We start from the raw sequence: 19,181 nt of genomic DNA on the forward strand, positions 1-19,181 counted from the left end.
TGAGTCTTTGTTACCTAAGATATAAAGGGATCTCCCACTCTGATACCAGACTTCACAGACCATTTAAACAATGATTTAAAAGAATACCTCATTAATTAAATTGTTACGACAATTCTGGGCTCTTATGGGTTAATTCACAGATGTCGTGAATCCGTAAACAAACATATTTCTGCACGTTCCAGGAAGAAACAGAGAAGAACAAACACGTTCATTTCTGCTGCTGTTTCTGATACGGCCTCATTAAAAGTGCAGCGTATCACGTGAGCTCACAGAACACGCAGTTCAAACATCCTTGTGTTTCTTTCACACTGTGTTAAGCAAATAGAAACTGTTATCAAGGTTTAGTGCAAGCACATCCTCTCCTCGCTCAGCGCCGCCGCGAGCCGGAGATACCCAGAGAGAGATGATGACAAAGAGGAGAGGGAAGAAGAAAAAAACAACTTGATGAATAATACCATGAATAATTCAACTCTCCTTTTTGTTCGCTCTCCATTTATCTCTCAATCCTCTCTATTTCTGCTCTCTTCCCAGAGCTGCTACAGACTCTGACAGCTTTATTGTAGCTGCTGGGAGCTCCACTGTGTGTGTGTGTGAGTGTGTGTGTGTGTGTGTGTGTGAAGCTCAGGGCGTTTGCTGTGTGTGTGTGTGTGTGTGTGTGTGTGAAGCTCAGGGCGTTTGCTGTGTGTGTGTGTGTGTGTGTGTGTGTGTGTGTGCATAAAGTATAAAGTGTGATGGTGCATATGTCCACCTGCCAAAACTACACACACACACACACACACATACACACACAGACAAGCGCACCACTTTAAATAGCCTGCTAATTAGACAGGCAAATTACAGTCCTTTCTGGCAGCCTGCAGCTGAGGACTGTGGGAAACGTAGGCAGCTTAAGTGTTTCCTTTTATTGCAGGGATGGCAGAGGCACCAGGAGGGGTTTCTTTTTTTTTTTTCTTTCTTTCTAAAGACAGAAAGGAGGCAGAGTTAGTGTCATTATCAGTGGATCCAAAGTTCATCACACTTTTGGATGGGAGGAGAAGGAGAAGAAATACTTGATGATTAATTGTGTGTTTTTTTTTTTTAAATGGTGTGGACGCACCCGCAGAAACAGGAGGCGTCATTGGAGCGGGGGATGGAGGGGGGGGGGGGACATTTCTGAGGGATGAGAAAACAGAAAGCAAGTAGAAGAGGCGCGAGGGAAAAACAAATACTTTTCAGTGATTTACTGTTAAAAGCATCAAGAGTGCATGTATCTCTGCCAGGGCTCCAAACCTCTGAACACAATAGGATTTTAATAGAAGGCGTGTGTTTAATAGTCTGGATCTAGATCTGCATCAAATTACACACATATTCTTGCCGATGTGGCTGATGACGTTGATTTAAATCAACTAATTTCCAAGGAGACTTCTTGCTCAATCCTGTTATACTTCAGCCCCGGGTTTGTTTCCTACATGTGTTATCTGATCACATTCAAATTTTTTCACCAAGCTTACTTCATCATTATCACTGCTAGCAATCATTTATCTCCGATACAGCTCTTGTGTGTTACTTCAACATATGAGGCCCGGGTGAAAAGTCCTTTAGTTTCAGTTCTTGCAAGGACGTAGAGACTGCAACTTATTTTGACACCTGCCTGGAAATAAGGATGAATTGTGCAAAATTCTACCTCAATAATGAATCAAAACATCCTAATATTTGACGTGCCAAATTTGGTGACGATGGTGAATGAGTGATTGGGAAAAAGAAACCAGAAAAACCTAATCAAGAAGTTTTGTTGCTTTTGATTCATTTAAATTTCCAACGTTAATCCAGGAAAAAGATACATCATTGAAAATGCAGTTTAACTGTATGGGAAGGTGATTTTTGTAGTGGACGCTGGGGTTGCCAAAGGGCACAGAAGTATAAAGACCCCCTTTGTTAATGTTAATCTTTATAATATGTTGAAAAAAAAAAATGTGTGTGGAGGGGGGGGGGGGGGGGGGGGGGGGGCATTAAGGACACACACTAGCTGTACAAGAATAAAATGTACAATGTAATACCAGCATCTGCATTACAATATTGAGGAGGGTCATTTCTATGCCATTGTTTCCAAGTTGAACCGACAAGATGTTTTCTGAATTGACGTTCGTCAAGAAGAGAACAGACTTACACCGGTTTTACTTGCAATTTATTTTAATTCAGCGCGTGTTAATTGCTTCGACAAACGGGATGCCAGATAGTCATTAATCGCATTGTTCCCAACGAGCCGACCGCCTGACTCTGCACAAACTGGTTTCTGCAGTTTACTCTGTCCCTGTCTCTCTCTCTCTCTCTCTCTCTCTCTCACACACACACACACACACACACACACACACACAGGTAAGCAGATTCCATGCAGACAGGTGTAGCAGCATTCATGCTCTGTGACTTGTTTATAGTTTTAATATTTGAAACCGGTCGGACCGGCAGTGCAGCCCTCCATCCTGTCTCACCTCTAATACGCAAACACAGGGTTTGCCTCAGTCAGCTGGATCAACATATCTCCAACAATATCTAAATAGTGATGTCATTTTCTTTCAGCATTTGGAAGAGCAAAAACGCAGGAACAAAAGTGTAAAGAATGATTTATCAGGGTGTTTATCTGATCCAACAAGCCGCAAATGTTAGCCGAGTCCGGCTAACTAACTAGCCTGCTACGTACCGTAGTAACACAAACCCAGCGTTAGCATACTTACACAACCAAGGAGCATTTAGTCAGTTTACTGTATTCTGTTGGATTAGAGATTAGGTTACCATGAAGCCCCATCGATGATGCTGTAGATCGGGGCTATTCCACTTTATTGTTCAGGGGGGGCTTTTTCAGAAAGCTATATATACAGTATAATGCTATTGTTTACCTAAATAGTTCATATGGTGGCATCCATATTAAATAGAGACTGTTTCAAATTAAAGTACAATTAGCGAGTGGGCAATATACAAATAGGCTGCAAGACAAAACAAATACACACCCAAAAAAAAGAATATATATATGAATATAACAGGAGGACAGGGTCACTGATATCAGTTACCTCATCAGTACAGTCGAGGCCTCTCTCTCTCTCTCTCTCTCTCTCTGTGTGTGTGTGTGTGGACTCCATGACTGGTTTAATACAAGGGGGTTTCTATAGGGGTCTTTGTGTGTTTCGTTCACAGTCTGCTGATGACAAAAGCTGATTTAATGGAGTGGTGCTGAGTGGAGGCTGACACACACACACACACACACACTCTATAGAGACACCTACAGTGTTGAAGTTCGTAGCGCTGACATTTTTTGTGTACATATTTTTCAATACAAATCTACGCCCAACAAATCCTCCCTTCGCTCCTGTCAAACATGTGCAAACATCGGCGTCGGTGCTGAGCGTCTGAGCATGTGTGGAAGCAGCAGCGCTGTGGGAACTGTGTCTGCATGTCGCCGTGGTCCATTCAATAAAATGACCTTTACAACCACACGAGGCCTTTGAGTGATGTGACCTGTCTTATTCCCGTTTGCCCTCTTAAATGTGAATTAGCTTGTTACTCTGGGTGGTCTGCTTATTGGTTTAACAGAGCAATGACATTTGTAAACTTTATTATGAATTTATGCAGCAGCAGTAGACAACCATTGGAGCAATAACGGTGCAAGATTACCTCCTATACAGCCGTTGGCAGTTAAGTGGCCTGTTTTTTACAGTAGTTTCCCCCCTGCTCTACCCGGCCTCTGATTGGCCAGCTTTCGTTGCCTTCGACACCTAATTTGATACGTTTATCGTTGACGGAGATCGGTGGAAGTTAGAATGGGATTTCAACTCAGATGTAGATGTTTTCATAAGGATGGCTCTGTATATAATTAAAATGTGGATAAAAGTGTGTTTGATTGGAATGGAATTTCAGATCCACAGATGTAAATTTGGATGCAGTGTCATTGTTAACCTTAGTGTTGATAGGGCACGCAAGGAGATGTTATTTATCAGAGTTCACTTCTTTTAACCCTTAAGAACCCCACGGCAACACAGTTTTCACAAACACTTTAAATAGTATTATTAAAATTATATTTTCCATTGTTGAATTCAGAACATGCTTAAAAACATTTAAAAGTAAATAAATAATGTAAAATGAATTACATTTTTAATATGAATTGTATTTATATATATATATATATATATATATATAAGGATGTGTCTGGGTTGTTATGGGTTAACAAGGAGAGGGATATGAGCAAAAATCTTCATTTAAAAAGAGTATTTTGACCATGGTCTGGCTGGACCCCATCAGTCCCCATCAGGCTCTGAGCCAGAGACCAGAGGAGGGCCTGCAGTCTGCTGCTGGCTGAAGTAACGGCTGCATCTGGTTCATACGAGGTTCCAGGGAATGAGGATGGGTCTTTGTTATCTCTAGCTGAGCTTTGTCTCTCCACCTCCTTTTGTTGCTCTTTAACTCTGACAAGATGTCATTAAAATGTAGTGGTGGATTTTAACAAAGTGCATTTACTCAAGTACAAATTTGAGGTACTTATACTTTACACAAGTCTTTTCTTTTCATGCCACTTTTTACTTTTGCTCCTCATTTCAGAGGGAAATATCGTACGTTTTTTAATGCGCCCCAAATAGCTGACAGCTTTAGTCAGACTCTGCTCTGGTTTATAGTGTTCTAGTGTTTTATTGTTTTTATTGTTTTAACATCTGCACTGTTTTTATTGTTTTAACATTTTTATTGTTTTTATTTTGTCTCCTATCTTTTTATGATTTATGTTTTATTTATTTTCATGTACAGCATTTTGTCTCAGCTACGGCTGCTTAAAGCGCTTTATAAATAAAGTCGAGTTGAGTTGAGTTACTTTATATTTGCATATATTAATGTCATTTAAAGTCATTTAATGTCTGTGAACCAAACACTGTACTGTGGGAATCATCAGCATATATCTTCTCACTTTGACTAATCTATGGAAATAAGCTGTGAAACGTGTTGCTAGTCAGATTCCACCACCAAAATGTGAAAATGCAGTTATGTTGTAGTGATATAACAATTTTGTTTGTCGGTCAGGTTTGTCTGATTCTTTGTCAGTTGAATCGATTTGCACATTAGTTTGTGATGTGGATGGTTGGTCAAACTTTTCACCCTCCAGTCAAACAACTTTATTTGTTTCCATCTCTAAAACAGATGACTGTTTCGACAAACTATATTTATATAACATTTCAATATCACTAATGCAACATGTTCAAAGGTGAATTGATTTCTTTGTGCACATTTTGCTGTTTGCGGTCAATATTTTTTCTATTTTAAAATAGTAGCCACTGAGGCCAAGAATTTTCATTTTCTCAAAATTGTTGCCAATGGCAACCTGCAAACTTTTGCTGTTGAGCCTTGTTTTGCCGAAACTCTGTCCGGAGAGCATGTTGCTCTATTCTGATCTATGTTTTTCTTCAGTATGAGTCTGGATGTGGGAGCCAGTTTCACGGTGCAACGTAACCGACACGCTCGTTAGCTTCCTCTCCGTTGAACAACCAATAAAGCAGCAACGGAGTGAACATCTTTGTTTTTCGTCTCACTGCACAGACCATCTGCAATCCACCGTGACTTATTACGTTTCTGTTGATGCACCCTCTACACGCTAGACTCGCAGAGATGTGAGAGTAAAGGAAGGAGGTGAGAAACCCGCGGAGAAGGAGGCGAGCGTCACAGATGTTTGTGGAGGTCACGTTGGGACCGTCGACAGGCGATCTGGGAAAGCCATCAGCGGCTGTGGTGGAGAATTCTCTTCTGGACGTGGTTTCTAAAACAGCTGCGGGGCTGTTTCGGGTTGACGCATGTTAACGTTATAACTGGGTTGGAATAATCTGGTGAGCACGTACTCGGCTTCTGAAAAACAAACATGATGAAGATGGCAGCATGAGAACATCTCGTGGCCTTTCACGTTGGCCTTCATATGGCTGATTTGGGGCCAGTTTTGTCAGCATGCAATGACTTTGCTTGCTTTCAATGTATACATGAATTCCAAAAGCCCATGGTGTGTGAATTCAAATGGAGAAAATGTGTTACCTCTTGATCATTCAGAGACTTTTATGTTTATTTTCACAAATGAAACCAAAATAATTGTAGATTGCAAGAAAACCAAAGCGTTGCATTGATCACATTGGTGCTGATGGTGTGAGCAGACTTGGTATCGATCCAGTAGTACTATATAAATCTTTATTATGGACTCAGATGGTCCACTCACATCCAACATACACACACACATATGACACATTAAAATACATACTCAAAAATACTGTACTAAAATAGGTGCAAGCTATCATGCCAATGCTTTCGAAGCCTGGATGTGAACCGATAGCCCATCATAGGGTTGGTTAAGGCTATAATGATGCTATTTTCTGATAAATCCAATCGACACATGAAATTGAACATTAGCTTTCGTAACAGTGCCTGACATGTAGGTACATTAGAGGACACAAATAGCTGGCTAGCACTGTGCCACCTAGGAACACGGAGCAACAACCTCATGGCATCATTATATGCCACTCTAAGCCTCTGCATAGTTCTCACTCTGTAAGAGGACCAGGGATGAGCTGTATACAGCGGCGTGACATAAGCCCTAAACAAAGCACACTTAACATCTGTGGAACACATGGAAAATTTCCTCAACATCACGTTGGCCTGTGCATATATTTTACACCATTGACGACGAATGTCACCGTCATCCATGAGATCATCTGAGAAGACATGTCCTAGATATTTTAATTCCCTGCATATTTCTAAGAGGCCATCTGCGAGGTGGAAAGCAGGAAAAGAGGATTTTTTGTCCTCTCTAGATCTCACAACAACAACCTTACTCTTTTTGGAATTATAGTTGATGTCAAATTCTCTTCCATATTGTGTGCATATCCTCAACAGCTCTTGTAACCCAGCAGAATATGGACAATGTAAAACCAGGTCATCAGCATACATGAGATGATTCACAACTTGACCTCCCACAATACATCCTGTTGTACATTCATTTAGCTGTCTTGAAAGGTCATCAATATATACATTAAAAAGAATAGGGGATAATATTCCTCCTTGACGGACCCCATTCGCCACATGAAAAGGATCAGAAACAGTATTATCCCATTTGACCTGGAATGTTTGCTGAGCATACCAATATAGTATTTTTACTATATATACTATAGTATTTGTGTCTATAGAAATGAGCAGTTTACATAAACCAGGAGGGCGGACCGCACACGGTCTTATTTCTGGTATAAAGAGCGTACACTGGTTTGGTCACACCTTTTAAATTCATACAATCCTCTCTCCGCCTCTTCATGTATCCTGCACGGCCACGTTTCACACTACAGCAGATGTTTCCTGTTGCACTGTGTGGTAGAAATACATGTTTTTCTTTGAATATGAGCAACAGATGGTGAGAACGGGAGAAAGGGAAAAAAAGAAAGGTGTGTTGAGAGATACGCATGGTCAAGATGTGTGCTTTTAAAGGTTGGTCATATCATCCATCATCCAACATCTTCATCATCATCTTGCATGCAGCAGTACGAGGGCTTATTCTCCATTTCTTATTTACAGACATGAGTCTCCCATTCACCTTCACAAAGAGTTTAGGCTGATTTCCTCATGCTGCTGTCAACTGGGCAACTGTCAATTTGTTAAAAAGCACTAACTATTAAGGGGCAACAACATTGTTTTTTGTGTAGCCTACTATTTTGAGATTTTTGCGTGGGAGAAATGCCTGTTCTTGGAATATGAGAAACAGAACAGGGAAAAGGTGTGTTGAGAGATAACACACTGAATCAACATTTTTTGGCTGCCTGTTTGATCACATGTCTTTGTTACCTAAGATATAAAGGGATCGCCCACTCTGACACCAGACTTAACAGAGCAAATGGGTTTTTTGGGAGGTTTTTCAGTGGTTTGAGTGATTGAACGCTTACTGTAATGTTGATACTTTTATACTTTTAGCTTGTTCAATAAATATACAATCTAATACAGAGAACATGTTGTTCCCAAACATGAACAATGATAACTTTGAAAACAACAAAAAAAGTCTGGCTGCCTATACGTGTGCTTTAGATATTAAGGCACAACAGACACAAACGTTTTGCTTTCATAACATCTTCTTTTGGAAAGAAAACATCCAAAATGCACATTTGCATATTTAAACATAGCATTTTAGACAAATTGTAATATATATAGTAATTAATGTATGTAAGCAGCTGGGGAAGTTTCATAGTGATATAATATATATTATATACAGTAGAGAGACACACCCCTTTGGGAGTCACATGGGACCTTATTTTGGAAAAAATATGTAATGTATTCAGAGATATATATATATATATATTTTTTTTTTGTTGAATTGTACCATGAACTACACATACGATATTTGTTGATGTTTGTTAAAAGAGAATTTTTCGGTTTGTCTTTCTCATTACATATTTTCATTGTAGTGGAATAGAATGCCTTTACTGTTACTGCACATTGTACAAACATCATATGTGCAAATTATGTCACAGTTCACACGGGATCAAATAAATATATTTGTATTTTGCCATTGATTTCATACATATTTTTAAAATAACAAGGTCCACTGGAAGGGGCGTGGCTTAATGCACAACATCCCAAAGAGAAATATTGTGCTTTTTACTCCACATCGTTTATTCGCTTTAGTTATTCATTCTCATAGTGAGTACTTTTCATTTTTGTACTTTAAATAGATTTGATGCTAATAGTTTTTGTACGGATTTTGAATGCAGGACTTTTACTTGTAACATAATTCTTTTGAACAAGTATTGTTACTTTTACTTAAAAAAGATCTAAATAATTCTTTACTGTACAGAATTCTTCATTTAATTCTCAAAAAGCAAATAAGCTTATATCGTCAAACTTTTCCTTTTGTTTTGAAATTGTAGTTCAAAACATTGAACTACATTTTATGTGTTTTGTTTAATGTATCGTTGTCATCTTTAAGCAGCTAGGGATGGATTAACCACAGTAAAGAAATTTTGTATGTAGTAACTGTCTGAGCACTTCTGATGTTAAGGTTTTCTTTCTTATCTTTCTAGGAAGTGTGGTCTGCTCATAATAACCTGGGCTATTAAATCTCCTTCACTTGAAGCTGTCCTCACTTGCCTGAGGAATCAGTGGGATAAAGATTATGTCTGGTTGTTAAAGCCACGACCGTCTGATATGGTGACATTTTCAGTCTGAATTTTTGCAGTTTAATCTGTGCTTTTTTGTTTGAGATTAACAGTTGGTGCTGACCTTCAGCTGCAGGTCAGACATACAGTCAATCATTCACAAAAAAGACACTTTCAGCCATTGACTTTTTCCTCGGCTTCTCCGATGAGATTATTATCTCTCTACTTTACTTCTTCTCCATCTTTGTCCATCCATGTTATTATCTGGCTCTTCTGACCAAACAGTGTCTTTAATACTGGCTCCACAGAAGAGTAAAGATTTGGTGATTTAATAAATAAATGTACTTAAAACGGCATTATAAAATAAATTATGGTGAGTGGCCTGACTGAGCGGTGCCTCTGTTTGTGAGCACATGATACAATGTGAAGAGGTCGGGTCTCATTCTGCTCGGCTCGGCTGTGGTTTGTGTTCTTTCTGAACAATGGTGGCTCCTGAAGAGGTGAGTGTAGATCCTGCAAATGCATCAGCCATATACGTGCTGGAGAGTATTTATCCATTTAAAAAAGAGCAAAAGACCCCCTCTAGATTCTGTCTCCCATCTTCACCATCTTAGTGTGTTAGCATGCTAACATTCGCTTATAAGCATGAAACACAAAGTGCCACTCGGGATGATGGGAATGTTGTTAGTTTTTCAGGTATTTGGTAACAAACCGACACATTGGGGGAACTTAAAGATTGACCTGCTGATGGCGCTAGACGAAAAGTTAAAAATCACCCAAGCAATTATATTACATCCTCAGGTGACCATGAACGTCTGTCTATCCAGGGGTGACATTTCACTCGTAATCACAAATACCACTGCTGTGGTGGCTCTAGAGTAAAAGTCAGGGGATCTTCAAAATCATTAGGCGGCGAGGAGCGTGTCATCCTCCCACCAGAAGATATGCTGTGTGTGAGAATATGTATTTAACACAAAAAGTGCTTTATAAATGCAGGTTCATTTACCATTTACCTTTAGGGTTCTTCCTCTGGGGAACATGTCTGTTTAATAGTTGTAATACTTCAGTCCGGTTAGTTAACAGTTGGCTCGATGCTTGCCTGGCTAAATAGCTGCAATGTTGGATGTTAAAGTCAAGCGTATAAAGATAAAGTCACTTAAAAGTTACCCCAAGTTGACTTTCTGATTATTGAGTTATTTTTAACAAATCCTTTCCCACCACATATTTCCAGACTACCACACTGCTTTCGGATCACCTCGCAGCTTCCTCGTTTTACAGCCAACATCCTCTTTTCATATCGCGTTGTTTTGTTCCATGTAGGTTTGCTTGTACTAAAGATATCTCTGTGATTAAGTGCCGAATTGCTTCTTTATAAGTCCTTTATCAAATGTTTGCTTGAGTTGAAAGCACTCACTGTTTCGTCTTTAGACTTTGTTTACATCAACCTCAACCTAACTTGCGCTTTTTTCCTGCAACCCCAAAGAGTTGCTTGTAACTGTGACTGTTAGTTAGATAAAGAGCAAGTAACTGCATTGCATTCCCAATCGTTATCATTGTTTATTTAAAAAAACTAACTGATAAGAAGAGGGACATTGTAGTCAGAATAGAAGACAAAATAAGTATTTCAGGCAACGAGGACATCAAACCAGCGTGTGATTCTCATATGTGAGTGTGTGAAATGCAAAGTGATGAAAGCAGCAACACAACTCGGTACGTGAAAATGTTTAAATTCAGACACGAGCAGAAGGAATATCGGTGCGCTTTTCATCAATAATCAGTGTGAATCCTGTCTGTGACCTTTCTGAGTGTGTGTGTGTGTGTGTGTGTATGTATGTGTGTGTGTGTGTGTGTGTGTGTGGTGACTGAAGCAGTGACAACATCACAGATACAGGAAGTGGCGAGGTTATCTGGTGAAGTTGGTTTCCTGTTGTGGGTTACTCACTTCTGCGTTCTGAGTTCGCTGGTGGAAGAAGGATTTTTACTCCAGTAAAAGTACACCATCATGCTTTCATGTGTAAATAGCATTTTACTTTTACTTGATGTTTGATGTTTTAGAGGGGCCATAAAACAAATTAAGATTTTTTTCATTGTTTTCTTTTTGTCTTTAATCCGCCATTAGATCAGCTGCTCTGATAAAAGCCTATTTTTATACATTACTCACAGGTGATGTCAGCGTTGCACTCATCCACTATACACCCATACCCGCAAATTCAGTCAGGGTGACTAATGTGTTTATAAGAAGCCGGGGCTACTGTTTTTCACCCTGTCTGCTACATGACTAACCACAGCGCTGTATCACGGCTATTTCTGCAGAAGCCATCGCTACTGTATTCCTGACATTTCACATGTATCTGCCTGATATTTGGTGACCTTTCAGAGTCACTGACGCTCGTGTGTTAATAAAGAACTGGGTTGTTTGCATAGATGGAGCAGTCTGTCGCTCATTTACACACACAGACACACACAGACACACACACACACACACACACACACACACACACACACACACACACACACACACACACACACACACACACACACACGCACACAGCCACAGACAGGAAACCAGTATTTGCTGATTATGTTATGGTGTGTTCACAGGAAGGAAGAAATCAGAGCAGAGCCACATGTTATCAGTAAGGTGGACTGCAGACAATGGCTCGTCCATCCTATACACATAGATAGGATATGTGTGTTTGTGTGTCTTTGAACTGAGGTTGGGTGACAAAATACTGCCTTAAATGGTCATTGCTGTAATTTAGTTTCAGATATTGCCCTATTTTTCTTTCATTGTGGGTGAGAAACCTTCTCTTGCTCACAGCAGAATTTCCCATGTTTTACAAAATGTTCAAGAAATTAACATTCTTATCTCAAAAAAGTACAGTAAATCAATTAAAACTAAATCAATATTGTATGTGGACTGCTGATTTGTATCATGAAAAGTGATACTTTAATGAGTTTTTGGAAACCTCTTCATATAAGTTGATTCATGTCAGGGGGAAAAAGAGGTTTTTGAATATAATCCCATCAGCAGATTTATTTGACTAATTTGTGCATTTTGGGTGCCGAAACCCAAATCACAGACGAATTGTAATAGACAGAAAAATGATGATTACAATTCTAGATTGTAGACGGAAAGACTATTGTATGGATGCCTCTCTCTCTGTGTGTGTGTGTGTGTGTGTGTGTGTGTGTTTGTTTGTTTTGTCATGCAGAGAGTCTTGGCAGTGCTGTGTGGCATTTAGCACCTGCTGGCTAGGACTAAATGAACTTCTTTAGCATAATTGTGTCTCGTTTTTATGTCCTGCACAAGCTTTTTAACTGAAATTTGTAAATTTTGGTGAAAGTGTGTTTGTATATGTGAATGTATAATGTATTCATAATGTCCAAATAAATAAATGAAATAAATAAAGGCATATGGTTTATCTCTTGATTTTCTTAGACTCAAGTCATTGGTTTACTGAGAATTAATTTGGTAAAATTAGTCAAATGTATCGGAGAAGCTTAAATAAAAATAAGTATGTCTTATTAACCCAATATACCAGTGTGTTTCGTATCGCAGAGTCATGAAACGTTTTTCGGGCCTCAAATAGTTAACAGGTTTGCGCGTGCGCGGACGTGCGTCCAGTTTGTCGAGAGCGCGCAGAGCCGTATCGGGAACGCGCGAAGAGCAGAAACAGATCAGACAGCAGGTCGGTCGGTGAGCAGAGAGGCGGAACGCTCGAAGTGTACCGGCGATAAAACGGCAGACCTGAGCCTTTTGGTTTCTTCGGCGGTGGCGGCGGCTTCCCCTCCTGTGGACTAACGTTACAGGAAGTTTTTATTCCACAGTTCGGACGGACGGAGCGGGTCAGGAAAGCTGTCCACCATGTCGGGGAGCAGGGAGGAGGAGAGGAGGAAACTGGCCGACATCATCAACCACTGGAACGCCAACCGGCTCGACCTGTTCGAGATCAGCCGGCCCACGGAGGTAGGGGACCACCGCGAAGTAGAAGGGGAGGCCGTGGACCCGCGGGCCGTCTCTTGGGGTGAATGGGAGACCGTAAAGCTACCGCTGTCTTGACACTTGGCTTGAAAAATGTTGAAAGCCAAGCTGCTGTGGGCAGCGTGGTTTACTCGGCGGTAAGTCCCAGTACGTGCACGGAGAGAATGAACGCCAAACTCCATTGAAAAATCAGGCGATTTACGGTGTCGTCATAAACACAACATACGGCCTTTGACATTGAATATTTATTTGAACTGCCACTACGACTAAACGGACAAATTAAATATCTATCTATAGATCAGCGCCGTATTTAGGTAAAATTCCTCCTTTGGGAAACCTTCCCCACTAACGTAACGTTAGCTACCTACCGCCCACAAGAGTGTATTTGTAGCTAGTAACGTAGCTACATTGGGCTGTTTAGTAGGAATATGTATCAAAGTTGACCGTTTACAGAGCCATCTTATGCTTTGTGCACTATAAATGCGCCCAATTTGAAGTTCATTTCAACGTTTTTTTTTTTTAACACATTCAGGCATATTCTCTGATATGTCCGCTCGTGTGGTAACGAGAGGCAGCACTGAATTGCCAGATTTTGAACGGAGTTTGGTGTGTTGTTATCTCCAGTCCGAGAGGGAACGGCACGTATCGGGGCTAGCTAGCTAGTTAGCAACCACGTTACCGGTCGAGCAAACACAAACCCTGCCATTGTCTGAAACAGGCGACACTTGCAGCCTGTATTGGCCAGTATTTTGCTTGTTGGAGTATATTTAAACAAGAAGCCAAAGTAGTAATATCTCCAGCTATGCCGGTGTTAGCTGTGTGTATTGCTCGCGAAGCGGGCTTGCAGCGGTGCCCGCAATGGCTGACGAACCCAGTAACGCGGTGAGGTTGTTTGATACGCAGGGCAAATAGATAAAAGCTTAAAGTATTAGCAACAGTCTGGGCGTAAATGCTTACACCAGGTAGGGAACCCGAAGCACGGATCCATAACACAGTCTCCCTGCCGGTGCAATACAGAGATTGTGTCACGTCGCCCTGCATTGTCCTCACTTTAGCTAGCTTGATGCGAGCTGCTTGTTTGACCACCAATAATCATCTGACCCCGCAACACATTGAGGGAGCTGCGCTGTAATTAATTGGCCCGTCTAGATTCAGGTTCTTGTTGTTTACTAATAACATGGCAGGATAAGAAACTGCTTCCTGTAGGATTCAGATATAGCTGGGTACCAGAGTACAGCAAGGGCATGGCGATGTTTCTAGTTCTTAAGGAGTTAGTCAATAACCATCCATCCTTACTCTTTAACTGGTGCATCTCATGCCTAATTAGTTTTGATTTATAGCTATGACTCCTATTGCGTAAGCTGCAGGTTTTTTTTTAGGTGGGCAGACCACCCCCACCTTTCCTTGGATAAGGGTGTAGGGGGGCCACAGGGTCCCCTCTCCTCTTCTTGAGCCGATTAATTTATCAGGATTGAAGCTGGCCAGCCGTTGGCCAACGTTGTGTACTGCAAACACAGCGTCTCCATTCTGTGAGGAATGATTAACCCAGTCCAGAAGTACTCAGGGCAGTAATTCTCTCACTGTACAAGGAGTATTGCTTCTTGGAGTAGAGTCCAGCAGTACATGATTAAATGTAAGCAGATGCATGGCCTTCTTTGCCACGCCACACCCTACCCATATGTCAGCTGGTGGAGCCCCCAAGCTGCACAAATGTCCTTCACACTGTCTAGACTGCTCCTGGATGCGGTGTGCATGAACTTTGCTGCGTTTCTAATAATAATTTAAAGTAAAATCTGTGATTGACATTGATTTTTGGATTTACTGCACACAATCAGAGTATCTGATAATTGACAATCTGTAATTCCTGAATTTAAGACCTAACTGCCATGGAGAGCGGTGAGATCATTCGTGTGATTAGATTAGCCACGGATGGGTGATTAGTCTGGAGCAAAGGTTCTCAAACTTTTTAATCTTGCAACCCAAACTGAATGAGTCCTGCTGTGGGACTTATGGTGGGGCCGCGGGGCTCATTATAACATAACAGCTACTCGTGTCACATGGGGACTCGCCATAGACGGAGACATGGTGCTTGTTGTTGCAGAATTAAATAAACGCTAGGTTTAAGAATATAGCACAATACATACTGAATTCAGATGCAATCACTTATCACACCAACTGTTTTTTTTTTTATTTGGATAAAAAGATTGTGGGAGTGTTTACTTACTTTGGTTCACTTTTGTATTTAGGCTGTTCAGGTTCACACTGCAGTATTAGGTCAACATAGATTTTGGTTGCGTGTGGTTGGGACGGACCATGTTCTGTCTGTTATTAGTGGCCTCATATATTTTTGCACTTGTGAACGTTCCCTCTGGTTTAATTTCTTCATCCATGTCACGCCTTTGCGATCCACAGTATTGTGCCATTGCATGACATGTTAGTCAGTCAGACAATCTACTTTGAGGAGAAGTGCTGTTTTTTGTGTGTTGTTGTTTTTAGATATGTGAGCACAGTCTGTAGCAATCCTCCCCCAGAAACACGTTTTCATGTGTTTCATGTGTGTAAGAGTGTGTATGTTGTGATCTGATACCCAGCACTTCTTTGTGCTTGGAAAGGTTGTTGTCAAGATTGTCCCAAATATAACTTGTGAACTAGAGCACAGAAATGAAAAGTAAATCTTGGTCTTCATATATTTGGAACAAGTTCTTGATACCCCACTGCAGATTTGCACTCCGGTACACTGGTGGCGTGAGCCTAAACATGCCATAAATTAAAGTGTGTGTGTGTGTGTGGGGGGGGGGGGGGGCATATCTAAAACTTTAAGCGTACACACATTGTACTGGACAAACATATCTTATTTACAGTGCAAGGGACAGTGAAAGGAAAATGATAGAGTAGATATTTCATATCACATGTACTTGCTGTGCAGTGTACCCGGACACTATTTAACCACAGAAGAAATTAATTGGGTATAAGGAAGAGGTTGACAGTGTTGTAATTAGCAGGCAGAACAATATAAGCCAGATATTAGATAACATTGTCGTTAATCAGGCAGATCTGACATATATTATGTTGACATCTTTCTTAGCCGTGGCAGTATGGCATTGTAGTTAAATGAAGAGGGTGCTTCCTGTGTAAAAGTGGAAGATGTATCTTGCTCAAGTGCTGAATCATGTAAACTTGTCCGTTTCTCAAGGTTTGAGATCGTTGACCCATTCCTGTATTTGGGTGATACGGGTAAGATTGTTTTAAAGCTCCTGAACTAGTCCTGAGTGCTGACCTAAGGAATCGTTTCACTTTATTTTCTCTGCAACTCAAGATAAGCTTATGGTTTGAAATGGCAAAAGCAGCTTTTTTTGTCTGTCCAGTTCTCTATTGATCCTGTCTGGAAACTAGGCTTTTTTCACCACCAAATCAACTCCAGGAACACTGTCCTGTCAAAATCTCTGTAGGCTGCCAAATATTCTGTAATATCATGCATTAACTTAATTAACTTTGCCTACATTCACACTGTGGCTTGATCGCATATCAGCCTGGAGACCATTGACTTAGAGAAAGTATTAGATAAAATACATATAATATAAAATACATTTAAGACTTTTAAAATCATTTTAAAAGTTTTAAATATACTTTATAGAGCTTTTTAGTTTATCAAGTTTGCTCGGCGGAAGAGATCAAAATGTTGTATTTAAATGTACACTGTCCACATATATTTCCATAACTTCATATTGTTGACTTATAGATTCACAACTTTTAATAGTCAGAAATGTGCTGGCTTCTCTTTGTGCTAGTTGTTGTTACTGTTAGTCTGCTTTTAAAATGCCATTAATGTGTCTCCCTGAAACCTGCAGATGATGAAAACACGACACAAGTCACATGGGAGAGTTGAGTGTAATTGCTTTTGAAACGTCCGCCGGATGTGACTTTGCCGCACAACAGCCTGAAGAGGTGTGGAGGACAATGTTTCATGCATTTGCACTTAGTTTGATGGACTATTCATGTAACGGGAGGAGTGAATTTAAGGAAAATTTAAAAGGGCATCATTTGTAGCTGCAGAATTAGGCACCTGTCAATAAATTAGATGGGGAAACTGTGGTGAAAAATACAATCAGCATGTCTCATCGTTATTTAGCTCCGTGTAGGCTGACAATGTGTTGATATTCTGTGACATATCCAGGATTGCACCCTCACTGTGGCCCAAGGAGTAAAGCCTGAGAATTGAGCGATGTAGAACACTAAAGGAAGTGACCACACATCTGGACAATGGTTTCCTCACAGCTTGATTGGAAAAACTTGCCCATGTAGTCAAGTAGCACTGCATTGTTGCTTTTGCTGAATTTTGAGGTGAAAGGCATTTACTAACGGGCTCATATCCACCTTCTTTTCCTTTGGGATGTGAGTGCAGCTTGTAAGCAGACTCTCTATGACATAAGCGGCCACTCCCTCCTTTTCCGTGTAGTCCAGGAAGCAGGAAGCTGACAGGAAGTGTGTGCTGTGTGGAGATAGTGGGTTTCCTGCGGTCTGGGTAGAATGACTTGGTTGTTTTCGGAGGGATGCATGATCAGATTTTATTTTATTTTACCAGCTATTTCCAGATGTCGGTGCTCCAGACGAACCTGTCATGTTTCTAACTATTTATTAACATTTTTGATTAGGTTTTGTTCTAGTTTTGGTTTATTGACATAGGCCATAGATCATCCTTAAGCTTAGGGTATGTCATTGGAGCTTTACCTAGAAAGACCTTAAAGGGACGGTGTGTAACGTTTTAAATAATGTATTAGCCAAAATCAATACCCTCTTTCATAAATAGGTCCTCCTCATAAGTGTAAAATTACATATGCCAATAATCTGATTCATCCTCATAAGCGATAACTTCCATGTCGTTCCACCATTTTGAAAACTATAACTGCAGAGGAGGGACATAAACACCTAAACGTGATTTCATTCAGAGCCAGCATGAAGGAGATTACATCAGCAAGAGGCGCTTCCCACCACAGGTGCGTGCACAGGACCGGCTCTCCCCTGGGGCGGACAGCGACTTTTACAGACTTTTTCATCTGCCCATGATGCATTAATCCCGGACACTGGTGCACCCACGTCCCGCTGTCCCCCTGGAGTTCCCGGAGAGCAACTTTTGATCACGTGCATGGAGATGCAACGTAAAACATGATATCGGCATTATAGATAGGCCATCGGCCGCCCTGCTCTCTAAATATCGCCGTCGGCCATTGAAAACCCCATATTGGTCGACCATTAGAAAAGACTGTTGACTGGCTGGTGTTTGACTTTGACTGAGAGGTCAGTGTCAGCCAATTGTGTACCTGCAGCATGTTTGGCAGCAGCACAGTGGAGGCCTGGTTAACAGATCTGCTGGCCTCAGCCATAACTACAATACCATGAGGTCACGCACGCACGCACGCACGCACACACACACACACACACACACACACACACACACACACACACACACACACACACACACACACACACACACACACACTAGCTGACCACTCCAACCATCTATCTCTGTTTGCATTGTCCCTCTGTGTGTTCATCGGTCGTGCTCACCCTCCCTCGCTCTCATCATGTCATGTAGCTGCTAGCAGGCTGTGTCACTATGGTAACGCAGTGGCTGAGTGATGAGCTCATCGAAAGAGTCCTCTCTGTCTTTCTCACACACACACACACACACACACACACACACACACACACACACACACACACACACACACACACACACACACATTCCGTAGTTGACAGGCTTGCAAAAGAAGTGTGTGTTTGTGGGAGATTATTTAGTTATGGTTGAAGGTATTCTTAATACAAAGTGCATTATGCTCGGGATGATACAAACATTTCCTATCGTGATTATAACTGGCCAAAATAATTGTGATTTGTGATTAGGGATGCACGATATACCGATATCGATACCGATTTTTAACATTTTTCAATAGACTACATGCTGGCAGGGGAGAGAGTGTCTTAAACGTATTAAAACATTAATCATAATTAAGAATCACGATTCATACGATTAAATGCATTTATATCGATTATTGTCGAAGCCAAAAGGATTC

General features: G+C 40.9%; 1 protein-coding gene across 1 annotated transcript in view; it reads left to right on the forward strand.

Moving 5' to 3' along the window:
• Window positions 1-12,804: 12,804 nt before the first annotated feature.
• Window positions 12,805-19,181, forward strand: part of LOC311026928 (afadin-like) — a 93,571-nt gene continuing 87,194 nt past the window's right edge. Inside the window, 1 exon segment of the mRNA XM_084030649.1 lies at window positions 12,805-13,095. Coding sequence (XP_083886775.1) covers window positions 12,994-13,095 — 102 coding nt within the window. The 5' untranslated portion in view covers window positions 12,805-12,993.

This window comes from Eutrigla gurnardus (assembly GCF_963514095.1).
Source record: "Eutrigla gurnardus genome assembly, chromosome: 16".
Classification (NCBI taxonomy): Eukaryota; Metazoa; Chordata; class Actinopteri; order Perciformes; family Triglidae; genus Eutrigla; species Eutrigla gurnardus.